The sequence below is a fragment of the Capricornis sumatraensis genome, chromosome X (assembly GCF_032405125.1).
Source record: "Capricornis sumatraensis isolate serow.1 chromosome X, serow.2, whole genome shotgun sequence".
In the NCBI taxonomy this organism is placed as follows: domain Eukaryota; kingdom Metazoa; phylum Chordata; class Mammalia; order Artiodactyla; family Bovidae; genus Capricornis; species Capricornis sumatraensis.
Window position 1 is genome coordinate 148,705,862 of NC_091092.1, and position 23,275 is coordinate 148,729,136.

At 50.3% G+C, this 23,275-nt stretch overlaps 1 protein-coding gene across 1 annotated transcript in view; it reads left to right on the top strand.

The window, feature by feature from the left end:
* DHRSX (dehydrogenase/reductase X-linked) overlaps positions 1-23,275 on the top strand; it is a 143,781-nt gene that overhangs the window by 38,361 nt on the left and 82,145 nt on the right. Inside the window, exons 2-3 of the mRNA XM_068962083.1 lie at positions 2,206-2,313; positions 7,866-7,934. Coding sequence (XP_068818184.1) covers positions 2,206-2,313; positions 7,866-7,934 — 177 coding nt within the window. The remainder of the gene's footprint in view (positions 1-2,205; positions 2,314-7,865; positions 7,935-23,275) is intronic.

Below are 23,275 nucleotides of genomic sequence, written 5' to 3' on the forward strand. Positions count from 1 at the left end.
CCATGGGGTCGCAAAGAGTCAGACATGACATAGTGATGAACACACACAGAAATGGAGTATAACTTTTAAAAACAGTGACTGTGTTGTACCGCTGAAACTTATAAAAATATTAAAAATCAAGTGTACTTCGATGAAGAAAAGGCATTTTGTAAAATAAAATACAGGAGACAGGGAACATACCAAATTCATGCTTGCTACGTTTATCCTAAAGGAAATCAGTCCTGGGTGTTCATTGGAGGGACTGATGCTGAAGCTGAAGCTCCAATACTTTGGCTATCTGATGAGAAGAGCTGACTCATTGGAAAAGACCTTGATGCTGGGAAAGATTGAAGGCGGGAGGAGAAGGGGACGACAGAGGATGAGATGGCTGGATGGCATCAGCGACTCAATGGACATGGGTTTGGGTGAACTCCAGGAGTTGGTGATGGACAGGGAGGCCTGGCGTGCTGCAGTCCATGGGGTCGCAAAGAGTCAGACAGGACTGAGCGACTGAACTGACTGACCGGCGTTGATCCTATAGTAAATCTCCGCGGACCAGCTACTTTCTACACATAGCAGCTCACTCACCTAGAAGCTTCCCGCTCAAATGCAAAGTGAGCCGTCTGTCCAGGACTCAGCGCTATGCCATCCTGGGAGGGGCTTCCTGTGGGCCTCCATCCACCTGCACCCACCCCTGCCCCATGGACTGTAGCCCTCCAGGCTCCTCTGTCCGTGGGGTTCTCCAGGCAAGAATCCTGGAGTAGGTTGCCATGCCCTCCTCCAGGGGATCTTCCCGACCCAGGGATCGGACCCAGGGATCAGACCCAGGGATCGAACCTGGGTCTCCTGCATTGCAGGCAGATTGTTTACCCGCTGAGCCACCAAGGAAGACCCATATATATAATCCACACACGCACACACACACGCACGCACACATCTTGTTACACATCCTTTTCCGTGATGGTTTATCGCAGGGTATTGAATCCTGTCCTCTGTTCTATATAGCAGGACCCTGCTATTTCCCCATCCGATATATAACAGCTTGCACCCTCTAACCCCAAGCGACCAACCCTTCCCTCCCCGGCCCCGTCTGCCCCTCTAGACCACCCCACGTGTGTTCTCTCTGCCTGTGAGTCAGACACAGCAAGCTTTAGGTCGAAACACCAACCGCTGGTCTCACGTGTTTGGATCCATGTGGGTTCGTGCAGAGGTCAATGGTTAAACCAGTCACAACGCTCATGGTTTTTGTGAGACACTCTGTGGTTTTCACGCCGTCTCCAGACGCTGGAGAAGACGATACGCAATACATTCACGGTACTCGGTTTACTAAGCGCCTCGGAGGAAGGAAGTGTGTACAGGTGTTAAGACCTCCACGTCACAACACAGCCAGCCTGACCCGAGAGGATTCATCCAGGACTCCCAACCCAGGGTCCTGGGCTATATCCCTCGTCTCACCCTTTCTGCACATCATGTTGGCAGCGTTCATTCTTGCAGAGGTGTCTGTGGGGGTTGAGCGAGGCTTTGTGAGGTGTCTACGCCAGGCTGTCGTAATGCAAGTGTGTCTTGTCCGACTCTTTGTAGACCCCGTGGACTGTAGCCCACCAGGCTCCTCTGTCCCTGGGATTCTCCAGGCAAGAATCCTGCAGGGGGTTGGCATTTCCTCCTCCAGGGGGTCTGGAGACAGGGATAGAACTCCTGTAGACAGCTTCTTTGGAGAAGGCAATGGCAAAGCCACTCCAGTGCTCTTGCCTAGAAAATCTCATGGACGGAGGAGCTTGGTAGACTGCAGTCCCTGGGGTCGCTACTAGTCGGACACGACTGAGCGACTTCACTCTCACTTTTCACTTTCACGCATTGGAGAAGGAAATGGCACCCCACTCCAGTGTTCTTGCTTGGAGAATCCCAGGGACGGCGGAGCCTGGCGGGCTGCCGTCTATGGGGTCGCGCAGAGTCGGACACGACTGAAGCGACTTAGCAGCAGCAGCATCTACCGACGGCTTCTTTACCCCGAGGGCCCCCTGGCAAGCCCAGGCAGTCATCAGTCAGGGCCAAGGTCCTGTGTTGCCCTCCCCCATCCTGAGCCTGTAAATAACTCACAGGAGCAAAACCACACGTATGAAACCACCGCTCCTGTTGGCATCGTGGCCTCTCTTGTGACTTCCTTAGCTCCGACATGTGCTCTGCTTCTAACCCTTGTTTTTTTTTTTTTTCCTTTCTCTTCTGCAGTCTTCTCTCCACAACCGGAACGTGTTGCCATAGTGACCGGAGGGACTGACGGCATTGGATACGCGACCGCAAAGCACCTGGCGAAGCTGGGCATGCACGTCATCATAGGTGATGGTCCCTTTGTTCAAGACCTCACGTGTTAGAGTGACTGGGAGATACGCCGTCGTTGGCCTCTGTGTTATGCAGATATCGGTGTGGGTACAGATCCTGGGGGGGGTTCCCAGGCAGCCCAGTGGTAAAGAATGCCTGGCAGGGTAGGAGACACAAGAGACCTGGGTTTGGTCCCTGCATCGGGAAGATGCCCTGGAGGAGGGCATGGCAACCCACTCCAGTATTCTTGCCTGGAGAATCCCACAGACAGAGGAGCCTGGCAGGCTACAGTCCTTGGGGTCTCGAAGAGCCCGACACGACTTAGTGACTGAACAACGTATTCGACTGTGGGCTTCCCAAGTGACTCAGTGGTAAAGAATCGTCCTGTCAATGCAAGACAACAGGGTTCGATCCCTGGGTCGAGAAGACCCCTGGGAGGAGGAAATTGCAACCCACTCCAGTATTGTTGGTTGGGAAATCCCATGGACAGAGGAGCCTGGCCGGCTACGGTCCAGGGGGTCCTCAAGAGTCAGACCTGACTTAGCCACTAAAGAACAAAGCCAGCAGGTGCAGAAGGCGTTAACGGTCAACCCTGAAAAGCTGAAACAGACAGGAAATTGTGATACTCCTGATTTTTTTTTTGGATAGGAGCCTAGCTTCTCCTTTAATGTGGATCATATATATAGTTTTTAACCTGTGTGAGTCATTGCAATAAATGACAATAAGTGTGGGTTAGCCTCCCAGACCTGTCATAACAAATTACAGCACAGACTGGATAGCTGAGACAGCGCACGTTTACCCTCCTGCAGGCCTGGAGGCTGGCGTCTGCGAGCCAGGTGTGGGCAGGGCTGGTTCCTCCCGAGGCGCCTCTGCTGGGCGTGTGGACGGCCGCCTCCTCCCCGAGACCTCATGTGGCCGCCCCTGTGTGTGTCTCTGTGCCCTGACCCCTTCTAATGAGGACCCCAGTCCTATGGGATCAGGACTCAGCCTAGTGACCTTGTTTCAGCTTCATCCCCTCTTCAAAAGGCTCTCATTTCCTAACCCAGCCTGATTCTCAGGTCCTGGGGGTCAGGACTTCAACATGTGCCTCTGGGATGTCACGGAGTCAGCTGCTAGCCGATTTCAAGCATCTTCTGTGGCTGCACGCTGGAGACGGTCTCAATTTCCCCTTCTTCTTTTTGAAGCTTTCTGATGGCTTATATTGGTCCCTCAATCCGCTTTGGAAATGAAGGGACTTTCTTCTGCTAGGAAAGTGGACACACTTCAGGTCAACTCCATTTACATTTGTGAATATTTCAGCTGTTTAAATCAGCTGTAAAAAAGATACAGGGAGATGCGCTTTGAAAAAAAACACAAAACGAAATATAATATTGATCACATCTTCCCGGGCATCCTGTGCATTTAATTACTCCTCCTTATGGTGTCCGTTTTCATGAAAATTGTACACAAGGTCTGGTTTTACCGCTTTCAACTGTTGTTTCTCAGTCATGTCTGACTCTTTGCAACCCCACGGACTGCAGCAAAGCAAGTCCTTCCGGGTCCATCACCATCTCCCGGAGCTTGCTCAAACTCATGTTCGTTGAGTGGGTGATGCCATCCAACCATCTCATCCTCTGTCGTCCCCTTCTCCTCCCGCCTTCAACCTTTCCCAGCATCGGGGTCTTTTCAGATGAGTCAGCTCTTTGTATCAGGTGGTGAAAGTATTGGAGTTTCAGCCTCAGCATCAGTCCTTCCAATGAACATTCAGGACTGATCTCCTTTAGGATGGACTAGCGATGAGCAGGGCTTGTGTTCCAATAAAACTTATTTTTTTTTTTTAATCACAGCAGGAGATAAACCAGGTTTAGCTTCAGGCCCGTTGTTCACTGGACCTAATTTGGGTCAATATCTTTTTTTTTTTTTTTTCTCCTAACAAGTGGTACTTTCCTTCCTTGCTGCAGACCTTTACACTCTGGTGAGCAGGGTCCATCCTTCCCAGAGCAAATCTGAACGTGGGAGTTTGCCCTTCCCCCGTGACTTGGTGCCGTTGGACCCTTGCTTTGTGGCTTGTATAAGACGTAACCGCCACCGAACAGAGCTTGACGGCAAGGCAGACCCACTGTGTCTGTGACCTGCTTCCTTCAGGGGAGTGTTTCCGGATATGCTAGTGGGTCCCCAGTAGATGTAGCAACAGTCTAAGGTCAGGCATTGGAGAAGGCGATGGCACCCACTCCAGTGCTCTTGCCTGGAAAATCCCATGGACGGAGGAGCCTGGTGGGCTGCAGTCCACGGGGTCGCTGAGAGTCAGACACGACTGAGCGACTTCACTTTCACCTTTCACTTTCATGCATTGGAGAAGGCATGACAACCCACTCCAGCGTTTTTGCCTGGAGAATCCCAGGGACAGGGGAGCCTGGTGGCTACCATCTATGGGGTTGCACAGAGTCGGACACGACTGAAGCGACTTAGCAGCAGCAGCAGCAAGGTCAGGCATGCGCTTCCCCGGCGGCTCAGACAGTAGAGAATCTGCCTGCAATGCAGGAGACCCATGTTCGATCCCTGGCTTGGGAAGATCCCCTGGAGGAGGGCATGGCAACCCACTCCAGTATCCTTGCCTGGAGAATCCCATGGACACAGGAGCCTGGGGGGCTACAGTCCACGGGGTCACGAAGAGTCGGACACAACCGAAGCGAGTTGATACGTACACACACATAGCTGATATGCAGTGTTGTCTTAGGCTGAGCTGTACAGCAGAGTCGCAGAGTTGTGTTTGTGCTTGTGCATTCTTTCAGCAGACTCTTTCCCCAGTATAAGCTGTTGCGAGATATTGCATTCAATATCCCGTGCCGCGCAGTAGGCCCTTGCTGTGCATCTACTTCAAATATAGTCGTGTCTCTAAGTTCATCACCAACTCCTAATTTACCCTCCTCAGCGTTCCCCTTTGCCAATCAGAAGCTGTTCTCTGTCTGAGTCTATTTCTGTTTTGCAAATAAGTTCATTGGGGTTGTGTTTTAATTTTTTTTCTTTAAACTTTTTTTTTTTTTTAACAAACACCAAAAATATTTTTTATTGGGGTACAGCGGATTAACAATGTTGTGAGAGTCTCAGGTGGACAGCAAAGGGACTCAGCCGTACATGTACGTAGACACATTCTTTGCTAAACTCCCCTCCCAGCCAGGCTGCCACGTGACACTGGGCAGAGTTCCCTGTGCTGTCCAGCAGGTCCTTGCTGTTTCTCCATGTTAAATACAGCAGTGTGTCCATGTCCATCCCAAACTTCCTAACTATCCCTTCCCCTATCTTTCTCCTTGGTGACCATAATGTTTTTACAGAGGACTGAGCAGAGTTCCGTGTGCTGGACAGCAGGTCCTTGCTGGTTCTCCATGTTAAACACAGCCGTGTGTCCACGTCCATCCCAAACTTCCTAACTATCCCTTCCCCATCCTTCCCCCTGGGAACCATAAGGTTATTACAGAGTATTGAGCCGAGTTCCCTGTGCTGCCCAGCAGGTCCTTGCTGGTTCTCCATGTTAAATACAGCCGTGTGTCCATGTCCATCCCAGACTCCCTGACTATCCCTTCCCCCATCCTTCCCCCTGGGAACCATGAGGTTATTACAGAGGATTGAGCAGAGGTCCCTGTGCTGGACAGCAGGTCCTTGCTGGTTCTCTGTTTTATACCGCAGTTGGTATATGCCGATTCCAAGCTGCTAATTTATCTCTCCCCACCCCTTTCCCTTCTGGTAACAGTGAGTTTGTTTTGTACGTCTCTCAGTCCGTGTCTCTGTCGTAAAGAAGCTCCTTTGTATCATTTGTTTTTATTTTAGATTGCACGTATAGGCAATGCCATATGGTACGCGCTGTGGCTGCCTGACTGTTGAGCGAGCTCTCTGCTGCCGGGGGGATGCGCGGTTCCCTGTGTCCAGTCCGCCCTGCGGCTCCACTCCCTGCCCCCGCCTCAGCTTTATCAGGTCCTCCTGTACGTTTTCTAGGAACTCGGGGCTTCTTTCTTCGTTCACTGGAGCCTCAGCTCTACCAGCTCTCAATGCCAACGTGGCCTGACCCTGCCAGGCGGCCTGGCGGCAGATGGCATTTTAACAGCGCGTCTCACTGTCATTATTTATCGTTTCCTTTTCCCGCCTGTTCCTTCTGATGTTCGCATCACGCGTCCTTCGTTCCTTTGCCGTCAAGGTGTCTAAACGGTTTATGATGTGTCTCTTCCTCATGTTGTCTCTTCTATTGTTAAAAATATTCATCTTTGTTTCATTTAAAATAAATACACTTTAAAAAAATCGCACCGGTTTCAGGAGCAAGCTCATACATGCCCATGTCCCCCACTCAGCCCTGAATTCTCTTTCTTGGAGGTGGCGGTGTTTGATGCGTCCAGCGTTTAGAGATGGAAGACGTGCGTTCTTTCCGCTCGTGCCCCTGGCCCCCGCTTGCAGGAAGAATCTCTGAGCAAAGCGGTCATAACCACATAACAATTCTTTCCTTAAGGCGCCTGAGGTGCAAATCACTTTTGCAGATGTTTCACCTTGATGTCCGCGGCTTTGAACTTCTCCGAGGGCGGCTGTGGTTTCTAAATCCCTTTTCGTTCATGTCCCCCAACGATGTCCTTTGCACTGTTTTGTTTCTCTGTGTCCAGCTGGAGCTGGACATTTCTGTTTTCCCTGGGTTCACCACCAGGATGCTGGGAAAGATTGAGGGCAGGAAGAGAAGCGGGTGACAGAGGATGCGATGGTCGGATGGCATCGCCGACCCTAGGGAGGGGAATTTGCAGAAACTCCGGGAGATGGGGAAGGACAGGCAAGCCTGGCGGGACTGCAGTCTATGGGGTCACAGAGAGTCAACACGCCGGAGCGACTAACCCTTTGTTTTGCTCTGTTTTGTTCGTTTTTCTGGTTGCCCGTGCAGTGGCTTGAGGATCTTAGATTCCCCGCAGCAGGGACTGAACCCAGGCAGGGAACGTGCGGAGTCCTTGCCACTGGACTGCACACATTCCGTCATGAAGCTCTTCACAGCTCCAGCCGTGGACGGCTTCCCCGGACCACAGGGGCTTTGAAAGTTCTGTGTCCGGTGGGACATGTCCTTCGACACTTTCAGGCCCATAGTCTTCTTGGCCTCACCGTGGTTCTCATGCCATAAGCTGACACGCGTGTGTGGAATCAATGAAAAGTAGCATGCCCCAGAAATGCATACGTGTGTGTGTGTGTGTGTGTGTGTGTGTGCGCTCAGTGATGTCCGACTCTCTGCGACCCCGTGGACTGTAGCCCGCCCAGCTCCTCTGTCCATGGGATTCTCCAGGCAAGGATACTGGAGTGGGTTGCCTCACCCTTCTCCGGGGCATCTTAGCTCCTGCATTGCAGGCGGATTCTTTGAGCCACCAGGGAAGCCCCCTAGACCAGCATGCTTTTGGCCAGTGCAGGCTGAAGAAGGCGCATCTTCAGCAGATACACTGAATCAGCCACGGTTGCTCTGAGCTGAAATGGAATGAGACACTCGGCAGGCTTCGCTGTCCACCGTCTCGAGAAAAGGTTGTTTCCCGTGGAGCGGTTTTCTTCCTCTGAGTCCTGTGTCTTTCTTTCCCTTCTAGCCGGAAATAATGACAGCAAAGCCCAGGACGTCGTGAGGAGGATAAAAGAGGACACGCTCAACGACCAAGGTACTGGACTGATCTCCCCCAGACAGATGGCGCTTCTGGTTTGCTCTGGGTCCGGATTCCCGGTGGGGCTGATGGAAGCAGCTCTGGGGAGGGGGCCATGTCTCTGCTCTGAAGCATTTCCCTGAGGGCCTCTGGTCCTCCTTGGCCGGTGCAAGGCAGCACCAGGCATGGGTACCCGTGAGGGAGAGTGTTCCTGGTGAGATCGGGCCGCGTTTTCATTCCTTATCCATCCCCAGGGTCCTCCGAGGCCTGTGTCCACTCAGGAATCTTTGGATGTGCCTACTGGAAGGTGCATCCATCTCCTTCCACTTCTGGTATTTTTTTTTTTAAAGAATGTTGTTTATTTATCCATGTTTTTTGGCCGTGCTGGGTCTTCACTGCTGCTCTGGCTTTTTCTCTGGTTGCGCCGGGCGGGGGCTCCTCTCTCATTGCTGAGTTCCGGCTTCTGCTGCGCTGCCATCTCTTGTTTTGGAGCACAGTCTCTAGAAGCTGTGGTTCACAGGCTTAGTTGTCTCCCACGGCACGTGGGATTGTCCCGGATGAGGGATTGAACCTCTGTCCCCTGCATTTGAAAAGACCCTGATGCTGGGAGAGCTTGAAGGCAGGAGGAGAAGAGGGCGACAGAGGATGAGATGGTTGGGTGGTATCACCAACTCGATGGATGTGAGTTTCCGCAAGCTCCAGGAGTTGGTGATGGACAGGGAGGTCTGGCGTGCTGCAGGCCACAGGGTCGCAGAAAGTCGGGCTTAACTGAGTGGCTGAACAACAGCTTACCAGAAAACAGAAAAAAAAAAAAAAACCCATGCCACCTCAAAATACCAATAAGCCCCCAACATGACATAAACAAGCACCAGAATGCCACTAAGAACGTTCAGAGAATCCGAGTGGAAGTTGATCTCGAACGTGAAACTGAACGTTGGTCAGTTGTGTCCGGCTCTTTGTGACCCCCTGCTCTGTATGGAATTCTCCAGGCCAGAATACTGCAGTGGGTAGCCTTTCCCTTTTCCAGGGGACCTTCCCAACGCAGGGATTGAACCCAGGTCTCCCGCATTGCAGGAGGATTCTTTACCAACTGAGGCCCCAGGGAAGCCCAAGAACACTGGAGTGGGTAGCCTATCCCTTTTCCAGGGGATCTTCCTGACCCAGGGATCGAACCAGGGTTTCTTGCCTTGCAGGAGGATTCTTTACCAACTGAGCTATGAGGGAAGCCTAAATGGATATTGGTCTTCAGTAATTACATGCTAATAAAACCTCTCTTATTTGGACCAAATAGTCATGCTAATTTACCAAAAAAACACAAAAAACCACGCCACCCCTACAATACCAATGAAAAAAACCCAACTCCGCAAAACAAACAGGGAAATGGCTTAACAATGTTCAAATGAACCCAGGTGGAAATAGATACTGGTTTTGAGTGATTACATGCTGAGCAAAGCTCTCTTATTTAGAGCAAACAGTCGTGCTAATTTACCAAGGGAAAAAAAAAACCAAAAAAAAGAGCCACCGCTAAAATGCCAATAAAATTCGTAGCACTAGAAAGCAGACAGCAAAATGGTTTGCGAGTATTCAGAGGGACTCGAATGGAAATAGGTGAGTGACACAGTCTTCAAAGGAAACCCAGGAAGGTCGGCGTTGCTTTTGCACATTTCCTTGGTGACTCACGCAAGCCACGGTGGAATTCCCTGGTCGCGAATCCCAGTAAATGTGGTTTCTGTGCTTTGTTTTGTTTTTTCAATATTTATCGTTTGTCCCTGCGGATCTTAGTTGGGCCCACGGAATCTTGGACCCTCGCTGAAGCGTGCGGGAGCTTTTCTTGCAGCGTGTGGGATTTTAGTCCCCTGAATAGGGATGGAACCCGGGCCCCCAGCTTGGGGAACTCGGACTGTTAGCTGCTGGACCACCAGGGGAGTCCGCTGTCCTTTGTTTTTAAAAGAAAGAAGGCGTCCCTTGCTTTGCATCACCGTTCTACACGCCTCACCCTCAAGAGGGTCTTCCCAATCAATTTCACACCTTTCCTCATATTCTTTTTTAAAAATGTTTTAGAGCTAAAGTGTACCATGTTAGCGTCAGCGATAAAACCCAGCGACTCAGTGATACATATACGTGTATTTCTTTTCAGGTTCTGGCCCCATGTTGGTTTCTGAGAGAATATTGAGTAGAATCCCCTGTGCTATGTAATAGGTCCTTGCAGCTCATCTATTCTCTATGTGGTGATGTGTGGGCTTTCTAGGTGGTGCTTATGATAACCCGCCTGCCACGCAGGAGACCCGGGTTCGATCCCTGGGTCGGGAAGATCCCCTGGAGAAGGGAAAGGGCAGCCCCACTCCAGTATTCTGGCCTTGGAGAACGCCATGGACAGAGGAGCCCGGTGGGCCGCAGTCCATGGGGTTGCAAAGAGTCGGACGCGACTTTGTGACTAAACAATATTGACAGTAGAGAAGCCCAAGGACAGCTTCTGAAAGGCAGGAGGAGGGGTCCAAAGGGACTGAACGCACGTGCCCAGATGATGGTCTCCAGGAATCTGGCTCCGAGCGCACCGCCTCCGGTTCTCCCCTGCTGTGTCCTTCCACATGGAGCGATTCTTCTGGGCGATGGTTCGCCCGCTGGGTGGAGCTGGCCGGCCAGAAGGGGTCTGGCAAGGATGCCACATGCTTAGAGGCAGGCGTCGCCACACCTCCGTCTTGGAGCTCCAGGTGGAGTGGTCTCTCAGCCTGGGCAATGGGCCGCCCACCTGTGCGTGTCCTGAACTGCCCTCCTTGCCTGCAATCCGCCTTCTCGGACTCGCCGGCTTAGACTTGGGAGTGGATTCAGCTCTCCGCTTGTCCCAGCCTCATGCTGGCATCAGTCCTCCACCCCGTGCCTGCGGATAAGCCGGGGCGTGGACGGGGCGGGTGGGGCGTCGGGTTTCAGGGCTTGGCGCATCACTGCCTTGGCCATCTGCCTGATCCTCGTCCCAGGCATGGGCGCCTGCCTGGCGGACGCCTGCCCCAAGGTGTCCTCAGAGGGTTCTCATTTCGAGTGCTTGATTGACGTGCCTTTAAAGGCACCCACATTGGAGGCCTTCCGAAGGAGTCTACATGGCAGCCTGGCATGGCAAGCCGTGTCTAAATGATGCCCGTCATGGGTTTTCTTGGGTGGACTTGTCCTTGGAAACCTGCCCTACAGAATGACATCTCCCGTTCGGAGCAAATTCCACGATCACCTGCTCATAAAATGGAACTCAAGATTACGTTAAGATTCCTTGAGGGCTTGTTCAGTTGCTAATCGTGTCCAGCTCTTTGCAACCCCATGGACTGCAGCACACCAGACTTCCCTGTCCATCACCATCTCCCGGAGCTTGCTCAAATTGCATCGAGTGAGTGATGCCATCCAACCATCTCATCCTCTGTCGCCCCCTTCTCCTCCCACCTTCAATCTTTCCCAGCATCAGGGTCTTTTCCAATGAGTCAGCTCTTCACATCAGGTGGCCAAAGGATTGGAGTTTCAGCTTCAGCACCAGTCCTTCTAACGAATATCCAGGACGGATCTCCTTTAGGATAGACTGGTTTGATCTCCTGGCAGTCCAAGGGACTCTCAAGAGTCTTCTCCAGGACCATAGTTCACAATCATCAATTCTTCGGCACTCAGCAAATTCTGGGTGTGGGCGGGAGGCTGATGCATTTGAATGGATCCTAAGTTCCAGAGAAGGAAATGGCAACTTGCTCCGGTATTCTTACCTGGAGAATCCCACGGACAGAGGAGCCTGGGGGGCTACGGTCCATGGGGTTGCCAAGAGCTGAGCGACTAACACTGCTAAATTCAGAGAGATGTCATTATGGGTTATATAAAATATCTGTGAATGAGACAGTAAATGAAACGTGGGTCCAGGCATACGAGGGAATCAGCCATAACGAGGAAGGGAATTCTGACACCTGCTTCTACGTGGGTACGGCTCGAGGTCATGACGATGAGTGAAATAAGCGAGACGAGAGGACAAGTTCTGCAGGATTTACACGTCTAGGACATCCCGAGAGGCGCGTGGGAACTCTAGTGGTAAGAGAGACAGGGGCTTGATGCCTGAGTGGGGAAGAACCCCTGGAGGAGGGCATGGCAACCCACTCCAGTATTCTTGCCTGGAGAATCCCATGGACAGAGGAGCCTGGTGGGCTATAGTCCATGGGGTTGCAAAGAGTCGGTCATGACTTGGGGTAGCAAAGACTTGGATATGACTGAGCATGCACATACTGGATGCAAGAGGGAGATTGATAGAGATAGAAATAGGAGGGTGGGTTCCAGGGACTGCCGGAGGGCGTGGGGAGTCCGTGTCTCATGGCGACAGAGTCCCACTTGGGAATGATGGAAAATTCTGCAACTGGATATCTATGCTGTGTGCTTTAATATTTATTTGGCTGTGCTGGGTCTTAATTGAGGCACTGAGGATCTTCACTTGCAGAATGTGGGACCTAGTTTCCTGACCAGGGGTGGAACCCAGGTCCCCTGCCTTGGGAGGTCAGAGTCTTTAGCCCCTGGACCACAAGGGAAGTCTCCTGACCTTTGTTTTCCAAAGGAGGTGGGTGTCCCTTGCTTTGTGTCCTCATTGTACACTTTTCAACATCAAGAGGGTCTTCCTGGGCAGTTTCACACCTTTCCTCATGTCATTCTTTTCTCTTTTAAAATTTTAAAATTAAAGTATATCTTGATAGTTTGAAGTATACAGCACAGTGGTTCGTTATACATACACATGTCATTTCTTTTCAGATCCTTTTCCCCTGTTGGTTCTTAGAGAACACTGAGTATATTTTCTGTGTGCTATACCGTAGGTCATCGTTGTTTATTTTATACACAGTAGTGTGGCGAATTTCAGGGGTAATGCAGTTGGTAAAGAACTCGCCTGACAATGCAGGAGACACGGGTTCCACCCCTGGGTCAGGGAGATCCTCTGGGGCAGGAAATGGCAACCCACTCCAGTATTCTTGCCTGGAGAATCCCCATGGACAGAGGAGCCTGGCGGGCTACAGTCCATGGGGTCACAAAGAGTCGGACACGACTGAGCAACTTCAGTTCCACTTTCACCTAACTTACAATCTTTATGTTTTTCTTGGATTTAATTTAATTTCCATAACTGCACAGCCTTTAACAATATGAGGTATCGAGTTTTAGGAATGCCCATTCTTTTTCCAGAAGATCACCAAAAGAAAAAAAAAAAGAGAACAAAAATCCGAATAAGAAACTCAAGTGGTTGCCTAATCTAAGAGTGTCTGGAAAATGAAAGCTTCAGGTGCTCAGTCCTGTCTCACTGTTTTTGACCCCATGGACTGAGGATGGTGGTGGGGATGGTGCTGATGAGAGGGCAACAGTGATGGGGATGATGGGATGATGGGATGATGGGATGATGGGGATGGTGGAGCTGAGGATGGTGGTGGGGATGGTGCTGATGAGAGGGTGACAGTGATGGGGATGATGGGATGATGGGATGATGGGGATGGTGGAGCTGAGGATGGTGGTGGGGATGGTGCTGATGAGAGGATGACAGTGATGGGGATGATGGGATGATGGGATCATGGGATGATGGGGATGCTCTGATGATGGAGGTGCTGAGGATAGTGGTGCTGATGGTGCTGATGAGAGGGTGACAGTGATGGGGATGATGGGATGATGGGATGATGGGGATGGTGGAGCTGAGGATGGTGGTGGGGATGGTGCTGATGAGAGGGTGACAGTGATGGGGATGATAGGATGATGGGATGATGGGATGATGAGGATGATGGGATGATGGGATGATGGGATGATGGGGATGCTCTAATGATGGTGGGGCTGAGGATGGTGGTGCTGATGGTGCTGATGAGAGGGCAACAGTGATGGGGATGATGGGATGATGGGATCATGGGATGATGGGGATGCTCTGATGATGGAGGTGCTGAGGATAGTGGTGCTGATGGTGCTGATGAGAGGGTGACAGTGATGGGGATGATGGGATGATGGGATGATGGGGATGATGGGATGATGGGATGATGGGATGATGGGGATGCTCTGATGTTGGGATGATGGGATGATGGGATGATGGGATGATGGGGATGCTCTGATGATGGTGGGGCTGAGGATGGTGGTGCTGATGGTGCTGATGAGAGGGCAACAGTGATGGCAATGATGAGGATGATGGGATGATGGGATGATGGGATGATGGGATGATGGGATGATGGGGATGCTCTGATGATGGAGGTGCTGAGGATGGTGGTGCTGATGGTGCTGATGAGAGGGTGACAGTGATGGGGATGATGGGATGATTGGATGATGGGATGATGGGGAGGGGGATGCTCTGATGATGGTGGGGCTGAGGATGGTGGTGCTGATGGTGCTGATGAGAGGGCAACAGTGATGGGGATGATGGGATGATGGGATCATGGGATGATGGGGATGCTCTGATGATGGAGGTGCTGAGGATGGTGGTGCTGATGGTGCTGATGAGAGGGTGACAGTGATGGGGTGATGGGATGATGGGATGATGGGATGATGGGATGATGGGGATGCTCTGATGATGGAGGTGCTGAGGATGGTGGTGCTGATGGTGCTGATGAGAGGGCAACAGTGATGGGGATCATGGGATGATGGGGATGATGGGATGATGGGATGATGGGGATGATGAGGATGATGGGATGATGGGGATGGGGATGGTGGTGCTGAGGATGGTGGAGCTGAGGATGGAGGTGCTGATGGTGCTGATGACAGAGCGACAGTGATGGGGATGATGGGGACGGGGATGATGGGGTGATGGGGATGTGGATCGGGGTGCGCTGATGACGGTGGAGCTCAGGATGATGTTGGTGATGACAGAATGTCAGTGATGACGATGGTGGTGCTGTTGCTGCTGCTGGTGGCTGTGGTGATGACGGTAATGATGACATGGTGATGCTGATAGAAACGATCATTACGGCTCTCCTGTCCCCCGCAGTTATCATCACGTAAAATCACATAATTCTGGAGGTGATGCCGAGAGACAGTAATGGGCTCCCCGGGGATGCCGGGCTAGCTGCTGATCCTATCTGATTTGTGTGTCTCCTCCACACTTTGCTTTCTCCGCTGCGTTACGGGAGAGACTCATTAATTCTGTGGATCCACTGTGTCCTGTGAGGGTGACGTGCTTAATTTAATTGCCAGAAGCAGTGTCACCAGGAGCTAATGGGAGCTGTCTGCTTGACCTTGCATGCAGTACTTCCTTAATTTTCGAGTCTTCTCTCCTGAGCTGAAATTTTACAACTTTGTTCAACTGCGAGAACTAGCTTTTCCTCTGATACCCCTAGAAATGAATTAATTCATGTCCGTCTTCTGTTCGTGGAAACCTTTGTCCCTGGGTGAGGAGCTTGCTGCTGAGAAATTTGATCTCCTCTCACCTTCATGGCATTTCAGCCTTGCTTTTGCAGAAAGCATTTATCAGCCATATTTCTAATCAACTGTGGTAGCTGGATATGCTTTGTGTTGATTAAGATACACCTTTCAGGACAATATAAAAGAAGAAACTCCTCCGGGACTTCTCAATTTTCTTATTTTACAGCTGCGGTTGTAACCTTACCCCTCCGTACTTCTTAAGGCTGGAATTGGCAGGATTATAAAAAGCTTCTCTTGAAAGCCCTTTCTCGATGAAATCAGTTGTACCCCAGATAACTTTTTCATGTGGATACATGGTTCCGGAGACAGGACATTTCCTCCGAGGAAATGTAAGGCCCCAGGAAAGTGCCTTGAATGTTTTAATTCGGCCCACTGAGCTCAGGAGGGCCCATGGACGACCGCTTCCTACGTCCTCTAGGCCACGTTTCGCCTTTGAAGGCGACGCTGCTGTGGCCATACAGAAACCTGGTTTTGTATTCAACACTGAGAACCTACAAGGACCTGCTGGACAGCGCAGGGAACTCTGCTCAACACTCTGTAATAAACCTGTGGTTCCCAGGGGGAAGGATGGGATAAAGGGATAGTGAGTTTGGGACGGACATGGACACACTGCTGTGTTTAACACAGAGAACCAGCAAGGACCTGTTGGACAGCACGGGGAACTCTGCTCAATACTCTGTAATAAACTTATGGTTCTCAGGGGAAGGATCGGGGAAGGGATAGTCAGGGAGTCTGGGATGGACATGGACACACTGCTGCATTTAACATGGAGAACCAGCAAACACCTGCTGTGCAGCACACGGAACTCTGCTCAGTGTCACGTGGCCGCCTGGATGGGAGGGGAGTTTGGGAGAGAATGGATACACGTGTATGGACAGCTGAGTTCCCTTGCTGTCCACCTGAAACCATCACAAGATTGTTCAGTTGCTGAGTCGTGTCCGACTTTTTGCAACCCCGTAGACTGCAGCACGCCAGGCCTCCTGGCCCAGGCTATACTCCAGTACAAAGTAAAATGTTGAAAATAAAAAGAAAACTGGCTCGTTCACGGCGCTGGGCAGGTGTCATCTGCCTGCCACCAACTCCAGGTTCACCGCAGTCAGACGCTTAACCGAGTTGTGCACCCGTCAGGCGGGAACTTGACAGCGGTCCTGTCACCCTGCACGTCTGGCCTGCCTCCCTCCGGCCGAGGGGACCTGCAGACCTGGGGTTTGTCTTGGGTACCGCAGAGATGCTCTGTGACTCTCCGCCCACACCCGCAGAACGGGTGGTGCCGTGGAGGGAAACACTGATGTGGGTTTTGCTTTCACCTATTACTCCCCAGATCCTTCACATCCATTCTTTGCCTGCTCTTCCTGTGGCTTTTATTTATTTTATTTAAAACACGTATTTATGGGAGGATAATTGCTTTACAATACTGTCATGGTTTCTGACATACAGCAACATGAATCAGCTATTCAGTTCAGCCGGTCAGTCGTGTCCGACTCTTTGCGACCCCATGGACTGCAGCACGCCAGGCCTCCCTGTCCATCACCAACTCCCGGAACTTAACTCAAACTCACGTCCATCGAGGTGGCGATGCCATCCAACCATCTCATCCTCTGTCGTCCCCTCCTCCTCCCGCCTTCAATCTCTCCCAGCATCAGGGTCTTTTCCCATGAGTCAGCTCTCGGCATCAGGTGGCCAGAGGACTGCACCTTCCCAAAGTCCGTATGAAATTCCGTATGCCGTTGATTCTGGGCACTGATATAAACACAGCCTGTGTCTCTCACCAGGTACCTGGGGCAACACGGCACGTCTGCCTCCGCCAGTGACGGAGAACTGTTTTTTCAGATTTACAGATGATTCTCTCCCTCCCTTCCCCTCCTTCGGCCTCGGGCAGTGAGCTCACATATTCTGATGATATTTCTGTAAAATAACAGACTTAATTTTCCTTACGGTTGAAGACATTTTCGATTTAGAATGTGACCAGGGCGAAAATTGAAAATTCGATTCAATGAAAGTGTGTCTGTGCGTGTGTGTCGTGAGTCTCTGTGTGTCTGGATCTATATATTTCTCTCTTTACTTGTATCCCTCTATAGATAATAATATCTATTCAGGGAAAATAGGTAGCTATTAAGTATAAATAGGTATTTAAATTGTATCTATACATGGTACAAGTAGATATCTATTTGTGAATAGATGCAGTCATTATTCTGTTTATATTTTTATGCTAACATGTTTTTGAACATTTAATTTTATATTACACTATAGTGATTCACTTGTAGCTCAGCTGATAAAGAGTCCGCCTGCAATGCAGGAGACCTGGGTTCAATCCCTGGGTTGGGAAGATCCCCCGGAGAAGGGACAGGCTGCCCACTCCAGTATTCTTGGGCTTCCCTGGTGGCTCAGCTGATAAAGAATCTGCCTGCAATGCGGGAGACCTGGGTTCAATCCCTGGGTTGGGAAGATCCCCTGGAGAAGGGACAGGCTACCCACTCCAGTATTCTATCCTGCAGAATCCCATGAACTATACAGTCCATGGGGTCCCAAAGAGTCAGACACGACTGAGCGGCTTTCATTTTTCACTTTCATGGCTGGTTTACAATGCTGTGTTATTTCTCAGGTATATAGCAGGGTGATTCCGTGACTCCGTTATACTGAATCTATGAATCTGAAGGTATACATCCATTCTTTTTCAGATTCTTTTCCCTTTTAGGGTATTACAGAATGTTTGTTTTCCAGTGTGAATTCTATTACAGAACGTTGAGTAGAGTTATCTGTGCTATATAGCAGGTCTCTGTTGATTATCTGTTTTATAGATTGTAGTTGCTGTATTTTAACCCAACCTCCTAATTTATCCCTTCCCACTTTCCCCTTTGGTGGCCTTAAGTCTGTTTTCTAAGTCTGTGATTATGCTTCTTTATTTTCGTAAATAAGTTCATTTCTGTAATATTTTAACAACCGACATTTAAGTAATATTATGTGCCATTTGTCTTTCTCTGACTTCCTTCACTCAGTATGATAATATCTGGGTCCATCTGTGTTGCGGCAATTGGCATTATGTGGTTCTTTTTGATGGCTGCGTAATATTCCCTTGTACATAGGTACCATGCCTTCCTTATCCATTCATCCATGGGTGGACACTTAGGTTGCTTTATTTTGAGTTCTTTAGGTTCTTAGCTTTGCCAGGTTTGTACAGAGAAGCTGAAGAAAGAGAACGGTGATTCGGATGAGCTTTCTTGAACAGACAGGGGGGCTGAGGTGGTTAAGACAGGGACTGACTGGTTGATTATGGTTATGTAGCTGCTCAGTCATCTCTGACGGTCTTTCAACCCCAGGGACTGTGGCCCTCCAGGCTCCTCTGTCCGTGGGATTCTCCAGGCCAGAATACTGCAGTGGGTTGCCATTTCCTCCTTGCATTCCCTGTATTGGCAGGTGTGTTCTTCACCACCGACCCCCGGGAAAGCTGAGGGATGAGTCCCCTTCCCTGCAGCCCGTCGTGGTGCCCGGGTGATCGGTGCTTTGGAAAGCTGGGTTTTCACCTGTTTTTCCCTGGACACAGAAATCCACCTACATCCATCCCACGTCCTGCCAGCTGCACGGCCTCTGTGTATCTTGATGATTTTCCGAAACAAGAACGGTTCATCGATGCAAATTCCCCTCTAGCATCTCACTTACCCCAGTAGATTACAGCCGCCTCTGCACGAAACCTGGAAAGGTGATTTCAGGACGAACGTGCTGGGAGATCTGATTACTCATGCCTGCCAGAGCTGTGTGTGGTTTCGCTGCGAGATCCTCATTCTGTTCGGTTTCATCTGTATTTAATTGTATCTCATCTTATTGCTTTTCTTTAAAGGAAGGATAGCTGGTTTACAACGTTCTGTTAGTTTCGGGCGTACGGCAGAGGGACTCAGTTATCTGTACGCACAGACCCTTTCTCAGATTCTTTTACATTGTAGGTTGTTTCAGGGTGTTGACTATACTTCCTTGTGCTATACAGGAGGACCTTGTTGGTTATCTGTTTCATATACTTGTTGTGGTTCACTTCCTTAGTCGTGTCTGACTCTTTGCAACCACGTGGACTGAAGCTGCCAGGCTTCCCTGTCCATCACCAACTCCCAGAGCGTGCTCAAACTCATATCCTTCGAGTCAATGATGCCATCCAACCATGTCATCCTCTGTCGCCCCCTTCTCCTCCCACCTTCAGTCTTTCCCAGCATCAGGGTCTTTTCCAGTGAGCCAGCTCTTCCCATCAGGTGGCCAAAGGATTGGAGCTTCAGCATCAGTCCTTCTCATGAACACCCAGGACTGATTTCCTTTAGGATGGACTGGTTGGATCTCCTTGCAGTCCAAGGGACTCTCAAGAGTCTTCTCCAGCACCACAGTTCAAAAGCATCAGTTGTTTGGTGCTCAGCCTTCTTGATGGTCCACGAGTACTGGAAAAACCATAGCTTTGACTATGTGGACCTTTGTTGGGAAATTGATGTCTCTGCTTGTTAATACGCTGTCTCTGTTTGTCATAGCTTTCCTTCCAAGGAGCAAGCATTCTTTAATTTCGTGGCTGCAGTCACAGTGTGCAGTGATTTTGGAGCCCAAGAAAATAAAGTCTGACATTGTTTCCATTGTTTCCCCATCTATTTGCTGCACAGTCATGGGACCGGATGCCACGGTGTTAGTTTTTTGAATGATGAATTTTAAACCAGCTTTTTCAGTGTCCTCTTTCACCTTCATCAAGAGGCTCTTTGGTTCCTCTTCGCTTTCTGTCATGAGGGTCATATCTGCTGCTGCTGCTGCTAAGTTGCTTCAGTCATGTCCGACTCTGTGCGGCCCCGTAGACGGCAGCCCAGCAAGCTTCCCCGTCCCTGGGACTCTCCAGGCAAGAACACTGGAGTGGGTTGCCATTTATCTAGAAAGTCAGTAAATCCCTTCATGGTGACATCAGCTACTCGGTTACTAGCAGGTAACCTTTTGTAAAGTCAGTACCTGATGGCTTGAATGCCTCCTTCACCAAAATCTTATATCCTGACCTTGCCAACCCCCCCCCCCCGCGCCGCCCCACCTCTCTGGAGCAGTCTCTCAGAGCTATCTGAGGTGCTGTCTCCTGGGCTACAGTCCTTGTTTTATCCCCAAATAAAAGGTAACTCGCAACCCTCACAGTGTGCTTTTTTAAAATTTAGTCGAGATAATAATAATCGAAACAACGCCTCTGATGAGTGTCACGTGCTTGAGTCATCCCCAAACCATCTCCGTTAAGCCTGGTCCATGGAAAAGTTCTCATCCACGAAACCAAGAAGGTTGGGGGCTGCTGGATTCGAAGGGACGTCCACCTGTGATTTCAAAACCAAGAGGAAAGACAGACTTTCCGGGCGCGGGTTCCAGCCTGTCTTGCTTGGGTGGGATTACGCTGTGCTTTCTCAGTTAATTACCCTCCTAATGGGTCTAATTGCTTTTATTCTGCAAATATTCCTCCGGATTCCTATCGCTTTGCAACGCCGGTTTTTCTGAAGTCGATTTAAGGAAGTGCCTGGAGGTGGTACGGCTTCCCAAGTGGTTCCGCGGTGAAGAATCTGCCTGCCAGTGCGAGAGAGGCGGGAGACGCAGGTTCGATCCCTGGGTCAGGAAGATCCCCCGGAGGAGGGCATGACGACCCACTCCAGTATTCTTGCCTGGAGCATCCCATGGGCAGAGGAGCCTGGCGGGCTACAGTCCACGGGGTGGCAGAGTTTCGGATACGAGTTAGCGATGGTGCACACACGCGGGGTGGAGGTGGCCGACATCGTTCGTATTCAGCCCGAGGGCTTTTCTCTCTTGCAAGATTCTGCTTTGTATTTTTCTGCTCACCGATGGGGGTGGTATCAGAGGATGCCTTTGACAGCCGAATGGGGAAGGTCAAAGCTTGTTCTAAGGAACAGCAGAGGCCAGCAGACAGCCCTCCCCGCCCCACCCCCCAGGACCAGTTCCTGCATTGCTCACTTTAGGCCTGGAAATAAATTCCTCCTCCAGGAAAGTGTTCTCCGAGGTGCAGCTTCACATTCTCCTGTATCATCCGATTGGTCTCTTTATGATGGCCTTGCAAGGAGGTCGGCACCGTTCCAAGGTCATTCCAGCAGGCTTGGATTTTTTTTTTTTGTTTCCTTTGTAAATGTTTGATGCTTTCAAACTGTGTTGCTGGAGAAGACTCTTGAGGTTCCCTTGGACTGCAAGGAGATCCAACCAGTCCATCCTAAAGGAAATCAGTCCTGAGTGTTCATTGGAAGGACTGACACTGAAGCTGAAGCTCCAGTACTTTGGCCACATGATGGGAAGAGCTGATTCATTAGAAAAGACCCTGATGCTGGGAAAGATTGAACGTGGGATGAGAAGGGGGCGACAGAGGATGAGATGGTTGGATGGCATCACCGACTCGATGGATGTGAGTTTGAGTAAGTTCTGGAAGATAGTGAAGGACAGGGAAGCCTGGCGTGCTGCAGTCCATGGGGTAGAAAACAGTGTTTATGTGATACAGTAAAGACTTATAAGATACAGTTAAAGGATTTCAACTAGTTGTGATCCTATGTTGATGGCATTAAATTGATGGCACGGCAGCTCACCTCAAGTAGTGAGAATAGTTCCAGTGACTAGAGACTCCGCAAGAGCTCTGCTGGCTAAGCGAATAACGAGTGTGAAAATCTGAAACATGTCTGAATAATTGCTTACAATTCTTGAAATAAGCTCTGCCTTGTTACTGAAATCTCTCCCATTTCTAATTCTGCCAAAAAAGAAAATTAACATCAGCAACTTCCATTTATCAAGTCTTTACAAGGTGTCAGGTACTGTTCAAATAGTCTTCCGTGCATTCGTTAATTTTTTTTAATTATTAAGTTTATATTGGAGTAGCATTGATTAACAGTGTGGTCAGGTGACTCAGCTATATATATACATGGACCTAACCCTAACCCCTATCCTTCTCCCTGGTGACCATAATGTTTTTACAGAGGACTGAGCAGAGTCCCCTGTGCTGTCCAGCAGGCCCTTGCTGGTTCTCCATGTTACATACAGCAGTGTGTCCATGTCCATCCCAGACTCCCTGACTATCCCTTCCCCCAACCTTCCCCCTGGTGACCATAAGGTCATTACAGAGGACTGAGCAGAGTTCCCTGTGCTGTCCAGCAGGTCCTTGCTGGTCCTCCATAGTGTTTTGATTTTTTGTTTTGGGGGAGTCTGGCTGCAAGGCATGTGGGATCTTAGTTCCCCAACCAAGGGTCGAACCCCCATCACCTGCACTGGGAACGTGGAGTCGTAACCAGCAGGCGACCAGGGCAGGCCTTGGTGATGCGTTTTACATACAGTATTAGTAGTGTTTATATTGCTTATTTTGGCAGCATCTTAAAAAAATGATACATATAACTTTGTGTACAAAACAGAAACACACTCAGACACGGAAAACAAACCTATGGTTAGCAAGGGGACAAGGGGCGGGGAGGGGTATGTTGAAAGCTGGAGGTTGACGTATAGGAGATTTTTATTTACTATTAACCTGTAGTTGATTTAACAATGTTAGTTTCGGGTGTACAGCAAAGTGGTCCATTTATCCGTTTATATAGACACATTCTTTTCCATTATAGGTTGTTAAAGTGAAAGGGTCCGTCGTGTCCAACTCTTTGCAACCCCGTGGACTATAGCCCGCCAAGCTCCTCTGTCCCTGGGATTCCCAGGCAAGGGTACTGGAGTGGGTTGCCATGCCCTCCTCCCGGGGATCTTCCCGACCCAGGGAGCGAACCTGCGTCTGCTGCATTGCAGGCAGATTCTTTATCGACTGAGCCAGCAGAGAAGAACCCGGGTGGGCATTAGAGAGTGCTCCTCGGCAGTTGTGGGGCGCAAGCCTTTCTCCCGGGCCGCCATGTTCATTGTCAACACAGCATCTTGTTTAGGTGACAGACACCAGCCTTACAGGTGGCGCTGGGCTGGCATTGCTTCCTTCTGACACTTCCCTGTACTGCCTTGGTTCATGTAAAGAGCAG